The sequence below is a fragment of the Hoplias malabaricus genome, chromosome 9, assembly GCF_029633855.1.
Source record: "Hoplias malabaricus isolate fHopMal1 chromosome 9, fHopMal1.hap1, whole genome shotgun sequence".
In the NCBI taxonomy this organism is placed as follows: domain Eukaryota; kingdom Metazoa; phylum Chordata; class Actinopteri; order Characiformes; family Erythrinidae; genus Hoplias; species Hoplias malabaricus.
Window position 1 is genome coordinate 12,505,555 of NC_089808.1, and position 25,951 is coordinate 12,531,505.

General features: G+C 37.2%; 2 protein-coding genes across 4 annotated transcripts; one reads left to right on the plus strand and one right to left on the minus strand.

The window, feature by feature from the left end:
- The first annotated feature begins 4,037 nt into the window (after positions 1–4,037).
- On the plus strand, positions 4,038–15,896 carry LOC136706841 (tyrosine-protein kinase Lyn-like). Its single transcript, XM_066680499.1, has 13 exons — positions 4,038–4,164; positions 4,997–5,108; positions 6,823–6,865; positions 8,458–8,563; positions 8,681–8,779; positions 10,581–10,684; positions 10,889–11,038; positions 11,643–11,795; positions 13,011–13,193; positions 13,566–13,642; positions 13,861–14,014; positions 14,453–14,584; positions 15,266–15,896. The coding sequence occupies exons 2-13, from the start codon at positions 4,998–5,000 to the stop codon at positions 15,466–15,468; spliced, it is 1,515 nt and encodes a 504-aa protein (XP_066536596.1). The 5' UTR covers positions 4,038–4,164; position 4,997; the 3' UTR covers positions 15,469–15,896.
- On the minus strand, positions 15,896–25,883 carry zgc:56231 (uncharacterized protein LOC406257 homolog). Of its 3 annotated transcripts, none has more exons than XM_066680497.1 (19): positions 25,674–25,883; positions 25,101–25,225; positions 24,544–24,636; positions 24,077–24,196; positions 23,814–23,952; positions 23,354–23,538; positions 22,995–23,088; positions 22,309–22,488; positions 21,621–21,732; positions 21,084–21,146; positions 20,861–21,007; positions 20,353–20,518; positions 19,805–19,984; positions 19,588–19,727; positions 18,861–19,026; positions 18,161–18,290; positions 17,690–17,760; positions 17,157–17,276; positions 15,896–17,080 (listed from the first exon to the last, which is right to left on the minus strand). In XM_066680497.1, the coding sequence occupies exons 2-19, from the start codon at positions 25,221–25,223 to the stop codon at positions 16,847–16,849; spliced, it is 2,463 nt and encodes an 820-aa protein (XP_066536594.1). In that variant the 5' UTR covers positions 25,224–25,225; positions 25,674–25,883; the 3' UTR covers positions 15,896–16,846. The 3 variants fall into 3 exon arrangements, 2 of the variants coding, with proteins under 2 accessions (XP_066536594.1, XP_066536593.1); XM_066680496.1 differs by having other exon boundaries at positions 23,348–23,538; XR_010804157.1 differs by having other exon boundaries at positions 16,944–17,080; positions 17,157–17,296; positions 23,348–23,538.
- Between the last annotated feature and the right edge of the window lie 68 nt (positions 25,884–25,951).

Genomic DNA, 25,951 nt, shown 5'->3' on the forward strand with positions numbered 1-25,951 from the left:
AATATACATTGATCAATGTATCCCCAGTAGATTTCCATAGTTGACATTAATGTATTTTAATAACCAGATGACTACATAACAAATTCCCATTTTCAGAACAATCAGCACTGCCTTATGTACCAAGGTGGCATAATGGATTTTTTTTTAAAGAAAACTGGAGGTGCTGAAGATGTTAATGTGAATCACCTTGATTTAGTAAGAACAGCTGTTGGTTACTGATTAGCACTTGAGGTGACAGAACATGAATTATTTAGTGCCTAATCTTTCAAAATACCACTCAACTGTCAATCATTCAGTGCTCAAAGTGTCCAGGCTTTTTTCTTCCAAAAACTAACACATTAGTCTTATGCCCAGTGTCCACCTTCAAGTTTGTATTTATTTGCCCTGCTTCCTTGGTACTGTAAGAGGAGTTAACCTGAAGCTATTTTTTTCCCACCGTGAGTGTACAGCCTTTCTAAAGCAGGGTAGAGGGAGGTATGTTTGACGACTTCAAGGCCATCCTGTGCATTAAGCTAATCTCATTTTGACCAAAAGCTTTAAAGTGCTCAGCGGTCAAAATGTCACCAAATCAGGGTGATCAGCTAGAGCTTGCAGCACGAGACTGGGGCATATGCTCAACTCACACGCAAATGTCATGTGCTTTTATAAACCAAAAACATCTCTGTGATTTGCTGCAAACCAGCCAATGACTGTTCTTAAGGACATTAATGCCACTGCAGCAGATAATGTGCATTGTATTACACCGATTTGATGTTGTATTGTTTTTTATTTGTGAATCTATGTAAAATTGTTGTACATATTTATCTAGCTTTAAAAATACTAACTACGTTATATAAATTAGATAGATTTTATGTTTAACATTAATGTGTGTAGAATCTCTGCTCATAAAATACAATGATTGTACAGTGTTTTTTTTTTATAGTTGTTTAAAATCTTAAAATGTACTCTGTAAAAACAATGGCAGCTGACATTCTTTGAGTTTCATTTCTTGTAACATATTTGTTCAATTAAAGATGTGTTATATAATATAGTCTCTGCATTCTCCTGCAATTTCTTACACGTGGCAGCATTAATTTATTACTGAATGCATTTATTCTGAAAAAGTTCATTCAGCTAGATGTATAATTATATAAACACAAAAAAGTTTTTGTTGCTATAACAAAATATAAAGAACAATACATAAAACACATTTCCAGAAAAGTTGGGACTCTTTCTAACAATAAAAAATAAAACTAAAGACACACACACACACACACACATATATATATATATATATATAATTAAAATGACTTAAATAGTAATATAACTGATAACTACAAAGAAGGTAGTTTTTGTCTGTGAAATAAAGGTTCAAATGAATTAACAAATTAAGGATTTCAGTTTTGTCTTCACTATTATTATTTAAGTATCTGAACTTGGAAATGGGGTTTGTATATTAATTAAACATGTTGAGAAAATAATCATGTACAGAGACTGGTTGACCTTGTTTTTAGAGATCCAAATGTCCAATAATTCAAAAAAGAATCCGGAATAATGTTTCTTTTACATACTGATATTCATCTAACAGCTGTATACAGATGTGTATAGTGTATACTGTCTATTTAATCATAATCAGACAGATCTATACGTTTCTAAGCAAATCTAACAACACGAGATGTGTCTGTCAGAGTAATGTTATTGTTAAACTACGCAAATATGTGTCAGTAAATGAAGTGGGCAAATTCAGATCCAGAAAATAAAAAATCCTTCCCAGTTTTTTGTTTCACCTGCGCCAATGACTCTGTGGCTTGTTTGAGATGATTAGAGGAGAAACACAGATTAAATTAAATCTCTAAGTGGACAGTTACTTTTAATTTTGCTTTTACGTGTTGTCACCCCATTAGTAAATAAACCCTGTTGTGTGCTCTACACATGTGGACTCCAAAAAAACAATGCAAAACAAATACTTATCCGGCAACTTAAATCAGCTACTGAGTGGCATGTCTGGCTCTTCAGAATAATGACTTTGGCCAGGAAGTAGTAGAAATCTAAAAGGATGAAAAACTCTATGTAAATGTAAAAATAATTAAGTTAAGTTAACCTAGGTATCACCTCCATGATTTCAATACACCTTGGAACAAAACATTTGACTAAGAGTATAATGAAATGATGCTGCAGATATTCTGGTTCAATAGGCTACTGTATAACTTTACTTTAATCAAGCTAAACTAATGTGTGCAGCATAAACAGGGCAACAATATGTAACCTTCTGAATAAAATCGTATACTTTACAACATTATATTCAGTAAACAAAAAAATATATTGCATATTTAAATGTTAAGTAATGGTGTTCCCTGCAGATTTTACTTATTTTCAAATGTAATATATCAGGTCATTTGAAGAGGAGCGTCAAAGCTTAGACACCGTGTCATATCATGTCTGCATTATATTTTTAAGTTAATTCCACCGCGGCTAATCACATACACAGGATTTCTCATGATGGCTCATGGTCTTTTCATGGTGGGGGTCATTGCTCCAAGCAGAATGTCAGCCATTCATTTACAAACGTTTAGAAACATACGCTTTATGCTACGGCGACGCGTAACCTACGGCGTAGGGTCGATGGAGAAGTATAAATTGGGCTTTAGCAGCCTGGTTTACCTCAGGGCCTCAGAGAACTGTTTTTCCTTTTTTCTGCATGTCTCCTAAAATAATTCAACGACTCCTCCAGCAGGTGGCGATGTATTGTCGAAGTGTAACACAAACACAACTGTAAACCAGAGGCAAAGGCTGATGGGAAATGTAGTCTTTTATACTAGTGTGCTCTGTCAATGTGATACTAGAGATAATCTAATCTCCTAACGTGTGTTCAGGGGAAAAAGTGTAATTTCTGTAAATTATTTAAACAAAAGTGTAAGTTTACTATGTTTTTTTTTAGATAATTGTGTATTAAAATGTGCCAAAGGCCCTTAGTGACTAAATAAATATTCAAGAAAATATGGAGAGCCCCCTCCAGGGTGTATTCCCCGCCTTGCGCCCAATGATTCCAGGTAGGCTCTGGACCCACCGTGACCCTGAATTGGATAAGCAGTTACAGATAATGAATGATGAATGAATGAAAATATGGAGAAAGGTTTCCCAAAATTAAAGGAGCTATCTTTAATATTGACACCAAGCCTTTAAAATTGGAACTACAATACAGTTTTTATCTATTCATAGGTGTCTGTACTTCAATATTTTAAAAAAATGATTTGCTGTTTCCTGTTCAGGAGGAAATAAGCCAGCTCTGTCTTTGTTCTGTAGTGTTGACACTGATGTAGACCTGGCCACAAGGTGGACTGTAAAATGATTGGACAGAGTGTGGGATGGCAGTCAAGATCTCAGAGGGCACTTCTCAAGGAGAACATACTGCTTTAGCAATGCTGTGAGAGGCAGCAGTCTTTTAGCTTTGACTGTTTCCTTAATGTTCACACACCCTGGACATTTTTTGATCAAGTAAATATCCTACAGATTACTCCTTTAAAGTTGTTGTCTAAAGACAAATGACCAGGCGTCAAGACAAAGCTCACATAAGACTAGAAATATCTGGTCCCGGCTCAGGTCATATTCCAGATTTAAGTTAAAGAAAATTTGTAGTTAGTTTAATGTAGTTAAATTAGTTTAAATTAACCCAATAATATATATTTATATATTATAATTTGGTAAAAAAAAATTAGATTTAAAAAATAAATTAGATTATTTATTTTTTGTTTGTTTTTTGAATGTGAATCTTAAGTGTTAGGAGTGAACAATACTGACATTTTTTTTAATAAAAACTGCATTTAGGGAAATCTAAGAGAAATCTCCCATACTCTTTTCTCTATCTGTGTTTAATTCCTGCTTATAAATAAAGGTTTTACATTTTACCTTATTTATTTATTTGTTTGTTTGTTATTTCTGAGCAAGGCTGTCCAGGTTTTATAGGTCTATATCTTAGTTGCTCTCTTCATAATAAAGGCTCACTTCTGTTTTTTCTTTCTTTAGTTGACTCTATGCAAATACTGTGGAGCTCATGTGGAGGGTGAACAACATAGACACCGTGCTGTGCAAAAGATACAGACAGATCCACTGAAATATATATTAAGTTTATGTGGACATCAGGAAAAACAGACAACTCTGGGCCCTGAAGAAACTTTACAGGATTAGGTGAGTAACCCAAACTGCTTTACCAAACACATGAACGGCAAATATAAACTCTATGAAACAGTGTGTCTGGTCTGCTCTCAATCAGGTTTAAATTACAGTATATACATTAAATGATCAAAAGTTTCTGAACACTGGTCTAGACAACATTTTCTCTTAATTTAATGGTATTTTTAGGTACTTTGCCCCCCTGAGCAGCAATATCAGTTTCAAAACTATGCAGTACAGATTGGTGCATTCTTTCAGTGTCATTCAGCCCAAAGTGTAAGAGTCAGGTCAGGTTGGTTGGTTAGTGTGAAAATAAAATGCCTGCTTCTGTTTTTTTCACCAATTCATATTTTCATTTCTTTTTCATAGACAATTAATGAGCTTTTCTACCAATGAGCTTTTCAACAACTCGGTGTGAATATTTATTTATTTATTTATTTATTTATTACTGTTTGTTTATGGATACATACGTGGTGACGTCCATAATCAAGCGTTTTTTTGATCTTAAGATAAAAGTTGTTTGATGACATCATAGCTTAATTTTCTAACTTTGTTTTACAGAGGCCATATGCCTATGCATTTTTACAAAAATTAGATATTATCATAAGAAAAAAAAAACATTTTGAGATTGAAAAACAAATTAATCCATGATTACAACATATACTTACAAAAATGTATTGAGTGCCACTAAGCAGACGTATTTTTTAGTTTAATTTACTGTGACTTAAATCAGTTGTTGCATATTTCTAAATAAAAATGAATACAGTATAAATGCAGTGAAATTAAAATCAAATAAGACACATAAACAACAGATAAACAACTTGGTTGTCTTTCTTTATTTCTTTAGTATGGGATGTGCGAACTCTAGGGAAAAAAAGGATGCCCTTAAACAGACACAAAATCCCAGGCCTCGTAATAACAGATACACCAGTGACCCCACACAGCCAGGCCCAAACAAGGTAAATATATTGGTGGTTTCATATGTTTGCTTGAGATCTTGTATGATTTTTATTATTCTAATAATTACATACACATTTTAAATCAAAAATCTCTAACATTTAAACGTCATTTTTGTCAGTACAACTCTGCTTTTGTTGTGGTTAGGGGGCTCTGGGCTTTTAGTTGCTCTGTAGACACTTACAGTTTTTCCATTTACACATTCAAGCCCAGGGTTTCTTCCAAATATGTTAATTGAATGGACAGAGACCTATGAATAGAAATAGAAAGGCCACACAAACATGTGAACATGTACGGTGTCACAAAAATTGTACCAATATGTTTTAATGATAGGCTGAAATAACAACAGAAAAGAGCTGTGTTTGAACTTTGCCTTATGTATGTGGTGCACTATTTTGGGGTACCACCATCTTGTAGTGGGGTCTGTAAATATAGAGTGGAGCATTCAGTGCCCCACAGTAGTTTATATGCAAAGTATACTAGCGGATATAGAATACACACCATGCACTGCATTGTTTGGTTTGACAATTCCCCCAAAGTTTCACATGACATATTATTTACATAATGCACAGCAATGAGCAAAAAAGTAGTGTCTGAAATCATTCACCAACTAAACAAATACTGCTCCCTGTAACAATGCAATATATAGTTACCCAGATTTTCAAATATAGGGAATAGTAACTAGAGCACAGTTTCAGGCACAACTACCATTCTTTTCACTTTGTTTCACCTTCTGTGAAGATTTTTTTCCTAATCATTTTATAACCAGTGACCAGAGTCCTCCTTTATAACATCTTTGGGGACTATTTTGATTTGCAAATACATGCAAGTGCCCAGAGTTGTTATAAAAAAGGACACGGGTCACTGGTTGTAAGATTGATGCATTTTTTTTTTCATTATATTTATTAAACACGTGTTTAAATGCAGTGGCTAGTAGGAGTAGTGAAAAAAAGTGTGTTGCAGTCACTGCAGTCAGTGCAACATTCTTAAGAAATCAGCAAGTTTGTTTCTTTACATTTCACACCAAAACACTAAGAATGAATGTTTATTTAGGTAACAACTTCGAAAATCGACTGGTATTCCCCCCTTGGGCTTTGTATTATTTTAATATTATGATATATATATTATTACTACTTTGAAAGTAGTATGCAAGTCGTCATATGTCAGTAAGCATGTATATCAGCTTTCAGTGCCCTCACCACAAAATTACACTGTATTGCCAAAAGATTTGCACATCTGCTCATCCATCATTTCTTCTTCTTCTATTCTGTTGGGATTGTATGATATTCAGCTATAAGAAAACATAAGTGTGGTCAAGTAGTGGTGTCAGGTCTGGATCTCAGTGCCACTAAAACACATCCCAAAGATACTGGTTGTTGCTTCATTACTCTACAGTTCCATTATTTTTTTAGCCCATTGCTGAGGGACTAATGCAAGCTGTATGTCACAACGGAATATTCAGAATGGGTCTATTATATGTAAATGGATATTTTTACTGTTCGTAAATGTATATCTTAACTGTGTTAATTACACACCCAAACACATAATGCTAAATGGAAAGCATTTTTTTTTTGTCACTCGTCATTCAAATTGTGTACACATTCAAATAGTTTGATGGCATTTTCAGTCTCCCAAGAGAAAGGTAAACACCCTCAGGATTTGCATATCAGAGTTTCCACTGCATTTCCACTCTGACCCTGGTGTTTTGTTTTCTAGAACTCAGCCCTGCTGCCCGGACAGGATCCACACATCTTTGATGGTGCAACACCACATGCAAACACACAGACATGTGCTTACTGTCTGTTTCTTCTGTTTCAGCAGAAACAGTTATTGTAAAATTTAAAATAAATATAAGCCATATGATTAAAAACACAGATAGGTGAAGTCACAGACACTGCTGAATAAATTAATGCTAGCTGTTAAACAAAGTTGACAGAAAACACAGTGCATCACAGTTAGTGCTACAGTATTTGTTCTGTGGGATCATTATTATTCATTTCCTGTCAAATATTTTTGGAGATTTATTTTTTCAACAGTGATTAAAATAAAAGTGAAAATGAAAAAAGACAAAGGAAGGTCAAACTAACTGAAATGTTTCAAAATTATTATTTAAATAAAGTTTCTTTATTTTAACTTGCTCTAGACCAGGGGTCGGCAACCCGCGGCTCCAGAGCCGCATGCGGCTCTTTGATCCCTCTGATGCAGCTCAGCTTTTGAAAATAATTAATGAGTATTTAATTAAAATTTATTTTATTTTGGTTCGTTCATTTTCAAAATGTAATTCTATGAAGATTATGGCGATCTTGTAACATCTAAAATATATTAATATTCATTCATTCATTCATTCATTCATTCATTCATTATCTGTAACCGCTTATCCAGTTCAGGGTCGCGGTGGGTCCAGAGCCTACTGGGAATCATTGGGCGCAAGGCGGAAATACACCCTGGAGGGGGCGCCAGTCCTTCACAGGGCATATTTTAATATTTAATATTTAAAATATTTTTGTTTTTTGTCACTCTTAATACACGTCACAACTTCCAATGTGCGACACCCGCCAGTGTGCGGTTTCTTGAACTTTTTGACAGCTGACTGCACGGCGCCAGTAAAATAATGACAGCACGCAGAGAGAGGACTGCATTTTTGTTTGCTGCCAGTGGATAATTTAAGTTCGGCGTTTTTTTTTTCCATTACTACAAGGACTCAAATAGACATTGATTTTTTACTTAACCTTCAACCAGACGTCTTTTTTTCGGAGTTAAAAATGTTTTTTTTTTATTACTACAAGAACTCAAATAAACATTAAGTATTTTACTTAACCTTCAACCTGACGTCTTTTTTTCGGAGTTAAATTTTTTTATTTTTTCATTACTACAAGGACTCAAATAGACATTGATTTTTTACTTAACCTTGACGTCTTTTTTTCAGAGTTAAAAATGTTTTTTTTTTCATTACTACAAGGACTCAAATAAACATTAAGTATTTTACTTAACCTTCAACCTGACGTCTTTTTTTCGGAGTTAAAAATGTTTTTTTTTCATTACTAGGACTCAAATTTCATTTTCTCTGCAGTGGTTCATTGATTTCATAAATGTAACACAGTATAGTTTGTTTATACATAGCACAAAGGCAAAACACCCTGTTATTATTATTTCATTTAAAATTTCAAAAGGGTTTTGTGGCTCCCAGTGTTTTCTTTACTGCGTGAAATGGGTCCATATGGCTCTTTGAGTGGTAAAGGTTGCCGACCCCTGCTCTAGACAAAGGTTTTTCTTTGTTCTGTAAAGTTGCACTTTCAGAGATACTGGTATTATTCCGATACTTTTATGGTGAACTGTTTTGTGCATCTACAGAGCCCAGAGACAAACAAAAGGTTGTGTTTGCTTTGTATGCATTTAATGCTGCAAGCAAAGATCAGCTGACGTTCAGGAAGGGAGAGAAATTCCAGATCTTAGAGCAGTGAGTATAGCACATATAACTGTGTAACTTTCTCATATATACAAACTGTTTCTCTCTTACACAATACACACTGAATGACATATTAACACTGTGTGTGTGTGTGTGTGTGTGTGGCAGGAATGGTGACTGGTGGAAAGCTAAGTCTCTGACCTCTGGTAAAGAAGGCTTTATACCTTACAATTATGTTGAGGAACAAGAGAGCATTGAGACAAATGAGTAAGTGCAATATTTTAAAATGACTAAATACATAACAAGGCCAAAAACTTTGTGGACACATGCTCTTCCAATACTCCTTCTGAAATTATAAATATTAATATGTAGTCAGGATGTCGCATACTGATATTTGAAAATTAGCCTTTGGATCACAAACATCACTGTAACTCATACCCGACATATTGGATGGTGCTGTATTGCTCCAGAGAACAGGGTTCCACTGCTTCAGAACCAGAGAGTTTTTCTTAGCCATTCCTACCTTTGTTTTGCTCACCTGCATGTTTTGTTTTATATGTTGTTGATCCTGTGTTGTGTTACTGGATTTCTTTAGAGCAGGTTGGGACAACCTCGGTTGAATTTTAATTGATTGATGAAATTGCAAAAAGATTGCAACATCTTTTGTGATGATTCCTGAAACTGACCCTATATGAAAACATTATGCAAATTAATCGATATTTTCCCACAAGGAGATCGTTTCTTTGTTTTTTGTTGTATAACGCCTACACAGCAAAGTTTAGTGTTAAATCACTAGTGTTAAATTCACTAGTGTTAAATCAACACTATTAGTGTTAAATTACCACTGAGAGTGTTGACAAGTTTGCATTTTAACACTAATGGTGTTGCTTTAACACTGGTGAATTAGTGAAATAACTGCTGTGTACACTGATCTGACTGTTAACATGACAGCATGTCTGTTCTCTAAAAATAACTTGGTTTGTTATTTGATATCCGATTTGCTGTCATACAACAATGCAAACCTATGATTTAGCATCCCTTAATTATGACTTACTATCTCAAATCTTACCCTACTCCCAACCCTTAGACTTAGACTTGACTTGACTTTATTGATCCCACATTGGGGAAATTCACTTGTTACAGCAGTACATAAATCTTAGGCATTGGACAAGAAGTGGGAAAAAAACAGTAACGCGATAAAAACAATGGAGAAAAAGACTTAAAAACTTTACATACTCACAAACATATAACACATACAACCATACAGAGATGGTTACACATGAGAAGTTATTGCACATGATTATTCTCATTGTTGGGAAAAGGGCAGAGGTAGTAATACTGGTAGTGCAAAGACAGATAGTGCAAAAAAATATGTGCAGATAATAATATATATTACATATTGTGAGTGTTGTATAATCTAACAGCAGTAGGTATGAATGACCTTCGGTATCTCTTCTTCCTACACTGTGGGTGTAACATTCGTCTGCTAAAGAAGCTGCTCAAGGCCCCCACTGTCACATATAAGGGGTGAGAGGGGTTATCCACAATTGATATCAGTTTTTCTAGCATTTTCCTCTCCCCTGCCTCCTCTATGGAGTCCAGAGGACAGTCTAAGACTGAGCCAGCCCTTCTGACCAGTTTATTTAGCCTCTTCCTGTCCCTATCAGAGCCCCAAAAGACCTCAGCGTAGAAAATCACTGAAGCCACCGCAGTGTCATAAAAAGTCCTTAGCAGTTTCCTGCACACCCCAAAGGACCTGTACATGTAACCCTGTTTGTGTAACATGAGTGTTCATTGAATACAGAGTGTACCGCATATGGAAAGTGAAATGATTGTCCAATCTTAATTATGACTTGCTGTCTCAAGTCCCAAGTACTCTCCTATCTCACGTACTATCCCTTCATTTCTCATTATTATGAGTTGATAAGTCATTATAATGACATATTTATTAATAATAATGGGAATATTTCTTATTATTTTGATGTACTAGATAGCTCTTAATAGTTTTGTGGGAAGAAGGAAGCTCGGGTCTTTAATATTATCATCAATTCCCACTTTTGTTTTTCAGCTGGTTCTTTACAAACGTCAACAGAAGAGATGCAGAAAGATACCTGCTGGCTCCTGGCAATAAACCTGGTGCCTTCCTCTTGCGAAAGAGTGAGACTACCGAAGGTCTGTATACACAACCACCTAACCATACACACACGTGCACACACTCAGCATGATAAAGTAAAGGAATGGCTTTTTACGTCCAATGAAATATCACACACTTATACAGAAAACAGGAAAACAGTGTTAATGAGGCAAAGCACCAAAAGCTGTTCCAGTTTCTGAGATGTAATTAATTCTTTTTTATTTTTGTGTCTTTATGTGTAGGATGTTATTCTATGTCAGTGCGGGACATTAAGGCTAATGCTTCAGCTGTGGTAAGGCATTATAAAGTTCGAGTCTTGGACGATGGAGGATTCTACATTTCTACGAGAGTCACCTTCAAAAAAATGGATGAACTTATTATGTATTACCAGAGTAGGTAAAACACACACAGCATTTCTACAGGCATGACCTGTTGAGTAACCTGAACATAAATATTATTGTACATTGAACGATCACTGTATTAGGAACACCTATGACGTATCTACACTCACTGTCCATTTTATCAACTCCACTGACAATACATTAGCACTTTGTAATTCTACAGAGCAGGTATGATTTGGGTGATGGATCATTCTCAGCTGCAGTGACAGTGATGTGCTGTCGGTGTGTGTTGTGCTGGTACAAGTGGATCAGACACAGTAGGGCTGCTAGAGTTTTTAACTAGATACAAGGCAGGTGTTCCTAATCCAGTGATTTTTACATTCATTCATTCATTGTCTGTAACTGCCTTTCCAGTTCAGGGTCATTGTGGGTCCAGAACTCACCTGGATTAATTAGCATATTAGCTTGGGGCCTAGGGACACTCAATGAATGTTTCAAATATTGTAATAAACAAAACATGGAAACATTAGCAAATTTAGACCTAAAAAAATAAGATAAAATATCAGTAATATAATGGATTGTGGGGATAATCATTTTGACCATGTTGAATTAAGTATATGTTTTTCTTTGCCTCTCTCATTTGTCTTTATTTTAGAGACACCTGATGGATTGTGTCGGAGATTAGGGAAAGCGTGTGTGAGGCCCAAAGCTGAGATTCAGTGGGATGAAGATGCATGGGAAGTTTCGAAGGAGAATATACGGATGTTGAAGAGACTCGGCGCTGGTCAGTTTGGAGAAGTCTGGCTGGGTAGGTGTGAGTTAGTGTTGAATACGTGGCTCTTCTTTCTGTTTGAACTCAGGTAAATAGTAGTTACGTTTACTCAAGAATGTCCATTATTATATCCATTATCTGTAACCGCTTATCCAATTCAGGTTCATGGTGGGTCCAGAGCCTACCTGGAATCATTGGGCACAAGGCGGGAATACACCCTAGAGGGGGCGCCAGTCCTTCACAGGGCAACACACTCACACATTCACACTCACACCTACGGACACATTTGAGTTTCCAATCCACCTACCAACGTGTGTCTTTGGACTGTGGGAAGAAACCGGAGCACCCGGAGGAAACCCACTCGGACACGGGGAGAACACACCAACTCCTCACAGTACTCAAGAATGTTTTTACTTTGATTCCTATTTGACTATATTTGTGAGGAAAGTAATATACTTTTTTACTAGTTCCATTTATGGCATTACTGTTTAGTTACCAATTCCTTTTTGTGAGCTTTTATTTTTATGTTGCATCACAGCAATTGTGCTTCTTTGTGAGTTTTTAAGTTTACCATTTTGTTTTAGATCAAAAGTGACTAAAGAAAAGAAGAATATAGCTTTTTAAACATGGGCTCCTCTGTTGTTTTAAGAATTTCATTGTAGTTCTATGAATTATTAAGTTCTTAAGTAATATATTTGAGCTGATATTTCGTTACATGGTTTGGCTTGTCTGCTCTGACTTTAACTTGGGGAATTTTTTAACATGATTGTACGTTTACTTAAGTATGAATTCAGGATATTCTACACCTCTGTTAAGGAATCATCTCGTTTGCTGTTTGCTTCTCTCTTACTATTTCTCTCTCTCTCTCTCAAGGTCTACTTTTATCATTTATAGGAATTTAAATGTTGTTTGTGTCAGTAAATACATTTGAATGCAAAACTGAACTGAACATATTAAAAATGTCAATATTGGTTGTTTTATTGATTTTGCAACATTAACCTCACATAAATAGAAATCATACATATAAAATATAAGGAAAATATCATTATGAATTATGTTCTCTGTAGAGAATGTGCAAAAAAAATCAATGAAAACTTATTTCCTCAGTGGTATCCACATTTTTGCATAGGGCTGTATGTCACTAGTAATTCAGCTTTACTCTCCATGCCAAGTTATTTGAGTGCATTTGGTTATAAATTAGCAGTTTGATAAGCTGTTGATATGGTGTTCTGTGTATCTGTCTTTGTTCAGCGTTGTATAATAATACCACTAAGGTGGCGGTAAAGACTCTGAAGCCTGGGTCCATGTCTGTGGAGGCATTTTTGCAGGAGGCAAACCTGATGAAGACTCTTCGTCACAATCGCCTGGTTCGCCTCTTCGCTGTGGTCACCAAAACTGCACCTATCTACATCATCACTGAGTTCATGACTAATGGTACATAAACAGCTACTCATGCACACATCCACATTGAATTAAAATGTCTCTATTTCTTTCAATGTAAATAACTTTTTATCACAATGTTTATTTTCATTTGAAAATATTCAATACAACCAAAAATATCTTCATAATGTTTACATTACAATTGTTTTTATTGTATACAAATTAACTGAAATATAAAAAGTCTTTCATTATTTCTCATGGTTGTATGGTAATATCTTACTGTCAAAATGCTTGTCCCATGGTGTTCTTTATATTTTTAAAATTCATTCATAGCTAATACAAATAGTCTATTTTTTAGAGCTTTTCTTATTGTTTTCAACATGTACATTATAAAAATGCTTATGGCTGTGTGTGTCTTGATATTAGGCTGCTTGCTGGATTTCCTGAAGAGTCCACGAGGCAGAAAATTACAGCTCTCCAAACTGACTGACTTTGGTGCTCAGGTAAAGATACACCGATAATTGGCAGGTTAAATAGTTGTAAACTACACTGTGTTTTGAACGGATGTGTGAGATTAATAAAGACATTTCTCAGAACTACAGAAATACTAAAGAGAACTGAGACTCCTGTGAAGCATGATGTTTGTGGTGAGGCAAGAATTGAAAAGAAGAACCGTGTGCAGACTCTAAAGGTGTATTGAAGACTCTGTTTTGTGTGGTAGATTGCAGAAGGCATGGCCTACATTGAGAAGAAGAACTTCGTTCACAGAGACCTGAGAGCTGCTAATATCCTCGTCAGTGAGAGTCTGCTGTGTAAGATTGCAGACTTTGGTCTGGCCAGGGTCATTGAGGAAAACGAGTACTCAGCCAAAGAAGGTCTGTGCACAGGGGGTTGGATTCCTAATTTGGGCAGGAACACCATGTTACACCAATAAGAGTCCTTGGACAGAACTCCTAATAATACATTAGTCTATATTTATAAGATGATTACAAGCAGTAAAATTGAATAGTGTAGACTTTGACATATCGTGGATAACATGCTAAGCCATAAAATAGTCATGTGACCTAAATCAACATGAAGCTGTACAAATAATACACTCAATATATAAAAAACACAATATATTTTTTACAGAATTAGAGCCCACTGCTGCTACCAATTATATTTAGAGAGATACAGTAAACGCCATCACCAGCATTGATTAACCAAACCAGGTGGTGGATGATAACTAATACATTTATTCTAATTGATAGACAAAATTTACAGCCTTCAACAGACAAACCCAAAAATGCTTTTACATTTCCTTCTGTTTTTAGGTGCTAAATTTCCAATTAAGTGGACAGCACCAGAGGCTATACATTATGGCTCTTTCACCATAAAATCAGACATGTGGTCTTTCGGCATACTACTCTACGAGATCATCACTTACGGGAAAATCCCCTACACTGGTCAGTAAGAGGTTAACCTGTTTAATATTTTGTGTAAAATGTTTGATAGACAATGCAGGCATTCAACTGTTAAAGCTAATCCGAATTAGCACACACTTGCTTTAGAAGGTTAAAGGAATTGAGAAAAGCTTTGAACAGAGTGGTGTTTGCTGCTCTCTAGTGGTAGAATCAAAAGACGAGCGGCAGACACAACAGATTCATGTGCATGCATGAATTTTAACTTTATTATAAAAATAATAATAATGAAATTATTATAAATTGGGAAAAATGCGGGGCAGTTGTTCATGAGCCCATTATAACCACGCTCACTCCACGAAGAAATACAGACCCCCAGCACACAGATGTGGAGCAACAGAACTGCATTCTCTAGAGTAATCGATCTCTAGTGATTATTTCTGAGATGAATTGGAGTGGGATTTGTGATGTGCTCCATAACTAATCCTCTATTTTTAGTACCTCTCTAAGGGTTTTAAAGGTGGCTTAAAGCCCTCAAACAAATGTTTCAACATCAAAACTAAAGCCTTAAAGGAAGTGGCAGAGAGATGTTATATTAATATCCTTTTATTTCAAGATGTGCAAGTGCTTCAGCCATATGGTATACATCATGTCATGTCATACATGTCAAAGCATTCATTTAAATCTCGTTACAATTTTACTTCCATTTCCACACCTCTGCTGCAGGTTTGAGCAACGCTGAAGTAATAGCAAGAGTGCAGCGTGGCTATAGGATCCAGCAACCGGACACCTGCCCCAAAAAGCTGTATGAGATCATGACGACATGTTGGAAAGAAAAACCTGAGGAGAGGCCCACCTTTGAATTTATGCAGAGTATCCTGGAAGATTACTTCACTGCCACTGAGGACCAATATCAGAAACAACCTTGAGATGACAAAAGGCTTAAATTCAAGAACACAACAGCAGTGGACTGTGTACTGATCTGTTTTTGGAGCCTGTTCAGTAGCTTACAATCAGGGCTTATTAGGATTTGGGTGAGTTTACTAGAACCATAAACAGGATTTAATAATTAAAGATTAAATAGCTTTAGTGCTTCCCATCAACCCTTTTAACATCTAGCAATACATCAATTATGGTTTATAAAAAAAAAAAAAAACACCCTACAAATTCAGAAGTTTAGATCCAAGGCTCTAAACCCTGCCTACAGCTCATCAGGTACACAATGTTGACAATAAGAGACGCAGACCTATAAGTCAATCTCAGTGAAAGAGGGCTCCCTTGTAACACACCACACCCCTCCTCTTGCACATACAAATATGAACTCTAGGTTTGTAAGGACGGCATTTTAAGGATTCAGGATTAGTCTGGCTGGAAAAGGACACAGGGGACTAAGGCTATCCCAGTCAAACTTCCACCTTGCTGGCAGTACCATTAACTGGCTGAAACAGCTTCAAGCTGAGAATATAAGCATGTGCTTTCCAGGAAGTATTTTAAGACTTCAAATGCACAGCAGACAAAACCTGGTGGAGGAAACACAAATGTAAAAGGGCTGGCATTGGTCAGCAACTAAAATCTCATGAGAATTAAGAAATTCTAAAGGGAATCAATTTTGATTTTATGCTCTGAACTGTCCTATTTCTCCTCACTTGAGAAATGAGTGCAACAGGATTCAGGACACAGCCTAAATTTATTTTCTTTAAATTCTAGTAAAGTCATTATTCATGTCGGGCCAGTCCTCCAAGGTGGACTAGCCCACTGGGTGGGCATGTGCAGAATTAATAACTGGAAGGTAAAGGTCAAGATGATTAGCAGCTCTGTATCTGAATAAAATTGCTTGACTTGAGAATTAGCATTTTGCTAAATAGAAACAAGCCCTGTTCATTTGTGATGTATGATATAGTTTTACATTTGAATGTTTTTGAATGATCTAAAAGTGGCACAATTGAGCCAAAATTACAAATTGATTCATTCTGATTTGACTGGGGTGTGAGGAGTTGTTTGCTCTCCCTGTATCCGTGTGGGTTTCCGCCAGGTGCTCTGGTTTCCCACACTCCAAAAAACACATGTTGGAACTCGTGTCCATAGGTGTGAGTGTGTGTTGCCCCATGAAGGACCGGTGCCCCCAGTAATTCGAGGTGGAAGTTGAAGTCCAGGGGGGACATCCTGTGTATGAAAGATTCCTGAAGGACTTTGCAGAACCTGACCGTGAACAGATTTGATACTTGTAAAAATTTTATTACATAAATAAAAACAGACAAAATTGCATATAATCCAGAGGCTTACTCATACACAGACAGCATATTATGGTCAGTTGGGTTTCTTCCTCAGAGTGGCTGTAGTACGGACAGATTTTCGGATTGTGCGGCACAGGTTTCCAGTAGACGGACTGGACATTGATTCCTTGATGTTGACCAACAGTCCCCTTTTCTGACGGGGCTGTCCAGATGAGTCCATATTCAGTTTTATCAGCTCCTCCCTCAGAGCACAGACTTCTGCCTCTTTCGCAGTGAGGTCTTGCTGTAAACGCTCAGACTCTTGTGCCTGTCAACAATAAATAAGGTTTAAACATTTTTTTGCAACAATAAACAGACATAAATCATTGTTTGTTCTAATGTACCTGATAATCAAGTCTGTTCCGTAGACTCTGGAGCTCAGCAAGTTTCTCCATGTAGCTCTCCCCAGCTTCCTGCAGTGTCTCATTCAACTCATTGATCCGCTTCTCAAGAGACACAACCGACTGGGCAAAGAACATGAACTCTGTTGTGAGCAGCACACTTGTTGCTCAGTTATATTTTTATTACTCCATTATACTTCCTCTATTTCAGCAACAATATTCCTACAGTTTGAGATACAGAAACTGTTCCAACTCTGACATGTCCATCTTGATCTAGAAGTGTACGCTTGAATACAGCTTTTGGTCAATATTATAATTGCAATATTACTCAAATGTACGTGTCTGTACACTCAGGGGTAATTTATTACTCCTGACTCAATGTTTAAAATGACTCCAGCTTTTTAGGTAGAAAAACTTTTCAGAATCTATATAAAAGCCACAAGTTCATCCAAGTGATTCAGGGTTCCTTTTCTGTACATCATTCACTGAAATATGATTTAAGGGAGGGTGAATAAATAATATATATATTCATTTACCTCTTGTTTTTCAGCACACAACTGTTCCACAGCGCATTTCTCCTTGTAGAGACGTTTAAACCTCTCAGTGTCTTGTGTGAGTAGACATGTGGAGACAGGATATTATAGACACTTAATTAGGATTTCTGGAAGGAAATTTTTGTTTGTAACAAAAATTGCAATAGGTCAGCATTATGTTATGGGATTATGCTTGTTTCATGGAGCTATGATCAAAGTATACCACGACCAAATCCACCATATCTGTCATTAACACATTTTTGCATGATTTAGCCTTAATACTTTGACTTTTAGTGAAAAAATTAAACAAAATTCTTAAATTACCATTTTGTACTGTTAGTTTCATTATTAAAAAACTAGAGTTTTTTTCCCCTCCATTCTCCCCTAATTTGAGTGTCCCTAAAACAGCATGGTAAATACATAAATACTCATGTATTGCTAGAAAATTAAGTGCTACACGTGCAAACAGCACACCTGTCCCCTCTGTCACTGGCTGAACTGTGTCAGTCTGCGTGGAGTTGTCCTGATAGAAGGCCAAGGCAGATGCAGCACCGGCAGAACCTTTCTGCTTCCATTCCAGTTCATTAACACGCCTCTCAAGCTCCTAGTTGGAAAACAGTTGTAGATTAGAGAGCCAGAAGATCATCCCAATTTAACAGAAAGTCAACTGTACTACAAAATCTACAGTTTCTCAGAATCCGTTTCTAGTTATCTGTTATCTGGTGACTTTTTCCAGCATATGGTGTCCAAACTCATTCATTATCTGTAAGCGCTAATCCAGTTCAGGGTCGTGGTGGGTCCAGAGCCTACATGGAATCATTGGATGCAAGGCGGGAATACACCCTGGAGGGGGCGCCAGTCCTTCACAGGGCAACACACTCACACAAACGGACACTTTTTAAGTCGCAAATCCACCTATCAACGTGTGTTTTTGGACTGTGGAAGGAAACCAGAACACACGGAGGAAACCCATGCAGACACGGGGAGAACACACCAACTCCTCACAGACAGTCACCCGGAGCGGGAATCGAACCCACAACCCCCAGGTCCCTGGAGCTGTGTGACTGCAACTGGGTACATTTGTTAATGCAGGCATAAGTAAACATCAGGAATGGTAAAAGCCATATTCAGAGCTTTGCAAGCAACACAAACGTGGTTTAATTTCATTACAGACCTTGGCTCGGTCCTGTTCTGCTGTGTACTCCTCCACAGTGACGTAGTCTTCCTCTAGCCGTTCCAGAGCACACTGGTAGGCATGCTCCTTCAGTGCCTCTTTATACATGTCAAAAGTGCTATCCATCTTCTCCTCATAACTCTCCTTCAAATCTGCCATCTGACGACTGAAACAGAGGCATGACAACCACAACCAGATTCACACACTGCAATAGACATGCTGTCACAAATCAGCAAAGAATTGAGTGTTAGTGCTACTCTGCTGGCAAAAGCAGACTACAGTAAGATTCTAGAGGCATTTGGAATTTGGGTGCAAAAGTCTCTAAGGTCAACCTGCAGCAGTTTGTTACAATGCTAGAAGGTCATATACACGGTGGGTTAAATCACCTCAATATCTGCATGTTCACTAGCCGTCTATTTTCTTGGTCCATATACTTAGACTGAGAGTCAGATATATTTCCACAAGGAAATGGTCATTAGTTACAAAGTAGCACACAACACAAAGTGAGTAACCTGCATTTTTGTAAAAGTATTTGGGGCATTTAAAGTGTAGCATTCATTGTTTTTTTACTATGTCTGTTCTAACAATTTTCTTGCTGCTGGGACAATACAAATTTTCTGGATCTAAAGTTTTCTTATCTTAACTAGAATCAGTGAAATACAATCAATAGAGCATAACTGCATTTAAACTTGTGTGTTTCAAATATGTATAAATCTAACAAGCACACCTGTGAAACTCTTCAATCTCCATGATCTGCTGCAGCATGGCATCACCCATCTCTCTGCGGATCTGGATCTCCTGCTGCAGATTCTTCTTGCGCTCAGCCAAAAGCTTTGCCCTCAGACTCTCCACCAAATTCAACAGCTCCTACACACAAACAGGTTAAGTATAAGCACGTTTAACAATATATTATTGTTTCATTTTAAATCTGGTTTGAACATTACCTCCTGAGGTAGTATCGACATGTCAGGGTCTTCATCTACATCCAGCAGCTCATCCTCTGAGAGATAGTCATCCACAGCCTGGCTGTCAATCACCCCATTTCTTAGTAAAGGTTTACCATCTCGCCCAATCAGTCGAGGTGCCAGAGACTCAATGGAGCGAGGGGGGATCACCTGAAGAACCTGAGAGACAACTACTGTAAATGAACTTGTAACTTAATATTTCAATATGCAACTCAAAGTTTAGATGCATCTAATTTAGATTTACATCTTAAGTCTCTATACCCTTCAAAATGGGAATGAGGGGGAAAAAACATTTACAAAGCACATGCAACCCATAAGGCTATATTTGTGTTGAACTGATACAACACAATATAGTATACTTCACTGTATGACTATTGGTGTTTACTTTAAATGCAATCTATCTATAAGGGGGTGGGCTTCAAAGGCTTGTTAGACTATTAGATGAACTGAGTGTGTGGGAGCAGGAGAACACCTAGGACAAGGCTGAGACATTTAGGCCATTCACACATGCCCCTGTTCCCCAGTACCTCTTTGGCCAAGGCAGAGAACTTCATGACGTGGAGTGTCTCGTCGTAAGTGGACGCACACTGATTAATGTTCACAATCATGGAAGCTCTTCCACGGCCACAGAAAAAACCCTGGAAGAGGCGTGTCAGTTTACTCTCTCGAAATGGGATGTAGCTGCTCTTGACCCTGGAAAAATGGACAGGTTACTCTGATCTTGAACACGTCTCATTTAAGCTTATTTTACACAATATTAACTAAAACATTCTATGCAATTTAGTTTGTGTTCATTTTCCCCAGATAATGGATGGATGGATGGATGATCAGAATACCCATTTAAAAACAGATTTAGAGGTTAACCCGCACCTAAATTTAAGGTAGTATATTTAGTAATCAACATTTACCAACCATTTACAACCACCACCACCCCCCAGGACTGATATAGCATGGTGTTCCTGCCTGAGCTGAAAACAGAACAGTCTTGTGTAGAAGAGGGCAACGGTTACCCACTGTGGTTGTGAACAGATGTACCTGTCATTTTGGTGGCTCCGCAAGGCTGCAATGCACTTGCCAAGGATCAGCAGAGAGTTGTTGATGTTTCCTGCCTCCTTCAGACGCTCTCCAAATGTTTTAGTTTTATTACATCGTTCAGAGCCAGCAAGGTCACACAGAGAAAGCCTGAGAGAGAAGACAGACAGATTTGTTCAAATCCACAGACATGAAGTGGTTAGGATCAAGAAGTTCAGATACATACTCTGATATTCCCTGGACATCAGCTCCATCAATGCGCATCAGCTTGATGGTAAAGATGCTGTGGCTGTGTACAAGTACAGTAAATAAAAAGTGTCAGTGAAGGACATGGGTATCCATATGTAGAATTATAAAATCACTAACCAGAAATGTTACATTGACTAAAAAAAATAAGAAAAAAAACCCCACTTTGTCTTCTGCTGTAAAGATACTTTTGCAGGCAAGTGTTTCTAGATAATTTAAGTTTAGCTACCACTATTTATATATCATCACTGTCCAATTAAAGACTCGTATCTCTGCTTTTATGGATTTTTAGTTTACTACATCATTTGAGCACAGGAGTTGTCTGTCACATTGTATAGAAATGTCATAATGAAGCAATATATGCGCTCGTTTACATTGACTTCCATTGAACGTTAAGGCCCCCTCCTCCTGTAGTTAGTTTTTGGGAGATACATTTTTTTAATAGGACAGTGATGATACTTTGTAAAATTCAGTCAAATGAATAAGCAAAAGTAAGTGTACTGTAGAGTGATATTACCTTCTGCTAGAAGACTGGTTCATTTTGGTAGCAGCAGCACTGCGATTTTTATTCCCTACACGCAGAACTTTACTCGCTTCCTCAGCTGTCTGCACATTAACCCATCTGAGATCTATAATGAGGAAATTCCTCATAAGTATTTTACATACATTTACAATAAAAAAAAAGCTATTCTGAAACAGTTAATTTACTAAGAAATTTAAAATTTCACAAAACACACCATTTTAACAAGCCCGCATGTTTCCAAACAGTTTATTTTAACTCTGTATGGCGTGCTTTGGAGGAGAACAGGAGTTTGTTACTGTAAAAAGAGCTTCTGCTCCTTGCTCCTGGGCTGCATCTCATTCTCATTTAAATAGGAACAAGCCTTGACACCATTCACCAAATGCTGTTTACACTGGGAAGATGCAGCTGTGTAGTAGGTTCCATGTGATATTTTGACCAAATATGTCACTGATGTTTCATTAAGACCCAAGAACTGTTCAAGGAATAGAATCCAAACTTTCATTTAGCTTAAAAAAAAAAAATACAAATAATTATCATCTTAAAAGTACATTTAAAAGTGAAGAACGTTCTCTGAAGTAAAGAAACTCTACAGATAGGTTTGTCTATCAGAAATATATTAATACAGAGACATTCTGGGGGTTCTCGTGATCAACCACTTAAATAATGACTGTCACAGTATCACCTCTGACATAGGAGTTCCCAGCACTGTCCTCACACACTCTCAGAGCTGGGCGCCTCTTTGTTTTATTGTTGAGAGTCAGCTGAAGCAGGTCATACACATGTTCATTATAGATTTCATAGTAAGAGATCCATAAAGAGTACAGAGCCTGGTCATGATCCACAGCTGCCTCTGCACTGTCCACTAAGAAAGGGATATAAGCACAAAAACATAATACCATTTCCAATCCCAGAAATAATGCAACCTCTTGTTTAAGCATTAAACAAAAGTAACAGTCAGAGACTAGGAAACATTTTAATTTTAATTTTAAACCCAGTTGTCTGGTGCAGTGTATAAACTTTGGCGGCGTCTACTGGTGAAATTTCACAGTGCAGGCTACTGTCTTTCCCCTCACTCTTCCCTACTCAAACTGCAGTTCCAAAGTTTTCAAAGCCACAGCAGCTGTTTATGGGTTACTGTAGAGAAACAATGACAAAACACTACAGCCAATGTTTGATGAGGTCACTCACCCTATGTAGATATGATGGGCTCATTCTAAGCCAATTAAACCAATATATAGTTACATGTGATCATACACTAATAAAAACATGGTTTCATATGCCATATTGTTTCCTAATAGGATCCCTTTAAAAACATAACAGCTGTAATTTGTGATTACTGGTCTTTGATGCTGACAGTATATCTGTTACCTGTCTGATCATAAGAGACTCCAGAGAAAGAGAGACTGTTGACAGACGAAGTGGAGGAGCTTCTACTCTGGCTTCTTCTGATAGACTCCGTCTCCTGCAGATAAGACACATTATTAATAATCCAATTTAAATATAATCTTGTGTAGATCTGTTCTTCCACTCTAAACTGGGTTTAGATGAAACCCCAAACATAGGCATCAAAATCTGTGGTGGTAGAATGAGTGCAAAAATGCACCAAGACCCCAAAGACCGACCACTGTGTTAAACAATGAAGCAAGTACTAAAATAAACACACCCCTTGCCAGTTAAGATGATCTTAAGGTTTTGAAGCTTTTTGGACACCAGACACTGACCATTACCTCTTTGAGCAGACTAAAGAGTGTTGCCTTGGCACATCTCTCTGTTCTGAGCTGATCTGAGTCCAGTTTCTGCACGTCTGAGCTCAGGTATGGCCTCAGGTCCATGTGCTCATACATTCGTCCATTGATATGTCTGAACATTGCATCCAGAGCACGAGGCAGAATGCCAGGATCTTTCTGAGAACCTACAGGAACATAAAAACATAATACACTGATGAGTTGGATCGTAGGTAAATATTCCAAAACCTATTTCTTAAATACTTGCCATGTTTAATTAATAACATGTATAGTTTATTACAAAAACATTTTTGTTAACAACAGATTTATAAAAATGATTAAAAACCCCTGAAATGTAAACACCCCCCACTGCAAAGTTGAATTGAGTTAACCACTAAGAGGATAAATGCAATGTGCGATTTTAAGCTTTAAAACTTCACTCAGCCAATATTATGGGACATGCCTTGTATTGTGTGCGTCTTCCCAGCATTGGTTACTCCATAACTGAACACCAAAGCATTTTTGCCCTGCAGGAAGTCCTGTACTTGAGATTTGATTGTTCCATCGAAGAATTCTGCCTGAGTTGACCCTGGCCCAAAGATCTACCTCAAAAGACATAACATACCATACTATTACACAATGAAACAGAAGAGATCATACAAAGTAACAGGGTATCAGACTTGGGGGGTGGGGGGTGGAGGAATAGCATGAACAGACTCCAAACACCTTGGTGAATCCAAACTTGTGAAGCTGCTGACCAATCCCTTTCTCACTGCTCTTCAAGGAGGCTGAGCCTTTGGGAGCATGAAGAACAGCAATTTCAGCACTCTCCAAAACAACACAACCCTGAACAGAAAAAAAAAAAAGTAGAATGTTCATACAGTTTCAAAACAGTGTTTTAAAATTTGTTTATATATCTAAATACTGTATATTCCTATTTAGACTACAGAAATTCAGCTCCTTATTCAGAGCCTTCATTCTCACCATATTAAATCAGTACTCATTTCTCTGTTTAACCTCATCTTTGTGCTCTCACAAACACAGGACCAGCACTATGACTGGAAAGACTCAGGCATGATATTTCTAAATTCCCTTCTAACTACACAAGATGCAACACAAAACCAGAATATAGGGTGTTTCAGCTGCAGCTTCAAGTGGCTTTTACAGCTTACAGATTGTTAAAACTCTCAAACCTGGTCCTCACTGTTGTTGAGTTCCTCCTTACTGAAGGGACGAACTCTGAGGTAAACTTGAAGCTGCTGCTCAGAACCATCTGCAGTCTCACTCTGAACACAAACACAGACATAAGTTAGACCTCATGTTAAGGGAAAGAACTCCAAGTCAGACATGGTAAAGATGGTTATAACAGTGTGATGCTTTCCGTTAAACACTACAGAACATGTGAACAAACACTAGCCAAAATTTGCAGACATCTGCTCATTCAACTTTCTTCCCTAAAACAGTATCAACATGCAGTATACCCCTGCTTTCTCTGAGGGGTTAACACAATTGGACCCTCTGAAATTATTCAGCCAAATATTAGCAAGGGCAGGACTGTTAGAGGAAACCAGAACACCTGAAGAAAACCCACACAGACACAGGGAAAACACACCAAACTCCTCACAGACAGTGTTTGAACCCACAAACCCAGAACCTGAACACAAAGTTTGAGCCACCAGGACATAAGTGTTATACTCTAAATCTGGAGAGATCACACGATGTGGAATATTGATATTAACACCATTTATACCTGTGAAGTGATTGAGGACAGTCCAGAAAGCTCAGGTAAATCTATGTGGTGAGGGTCACAAGCAGTTGACTCCATGGCCACAAACTCTGTGCCCTCATGGGTCAGGTCAATGTTACCTGCCATAGCTACAAAGAAAAATAAAATAAGTCTCTAAAACAGATGCAAGCATACTCATGTAAGCACATCAGTGCAATCAGCACAGAAATACTGTAGGAAAAAAATATACCATGATTTAGTTCAAGTAGTATCATGATGCCATTTCTTTTTTAAACAAGAAATATACTTCCACAAATAAAATGAAACTTACATATAATACAGCTGATATTTTGTATTTACATGAACTGATAAACTAAAGTGGCTGGTTCATTTAATAAAAATATATGCATGGCAACAATATTGCTTAATGAAAGACAGATACATAAGGTGTACTTTATCTACATAAAAAATGTTATTGTAGCAAGAAATGTAATAAACCCAGATGAGTACTGTCCAATAAGAATGCCCCTCAGCTCGTATTACGCTGGCCAGGTATGACTTCAGGCTTAAGTTATCTGGCTACACTTTACTTCTTACCAAACACGGACTCTTCTTTCTTAACTTCAGAGAGATAACCCCTTAACAGTAGGAGCTCAAACTAACTTGTCTACCTTCAGCTCTTCAGATAGCAAAGAACCGGATTTTTACAGACTATAAATTATATTCCAACATTTCAACACATTCAACTGCGTTGTTAAGATTTAAAAACGACATTCAACAACGTCGCCGACTGGTGAACATCGGCTTTTTCCAGTTTCCCTGATGAATTTAAGCTCCGCCCAGAAACGGAAAACAAATAATTATTAATCAGATAC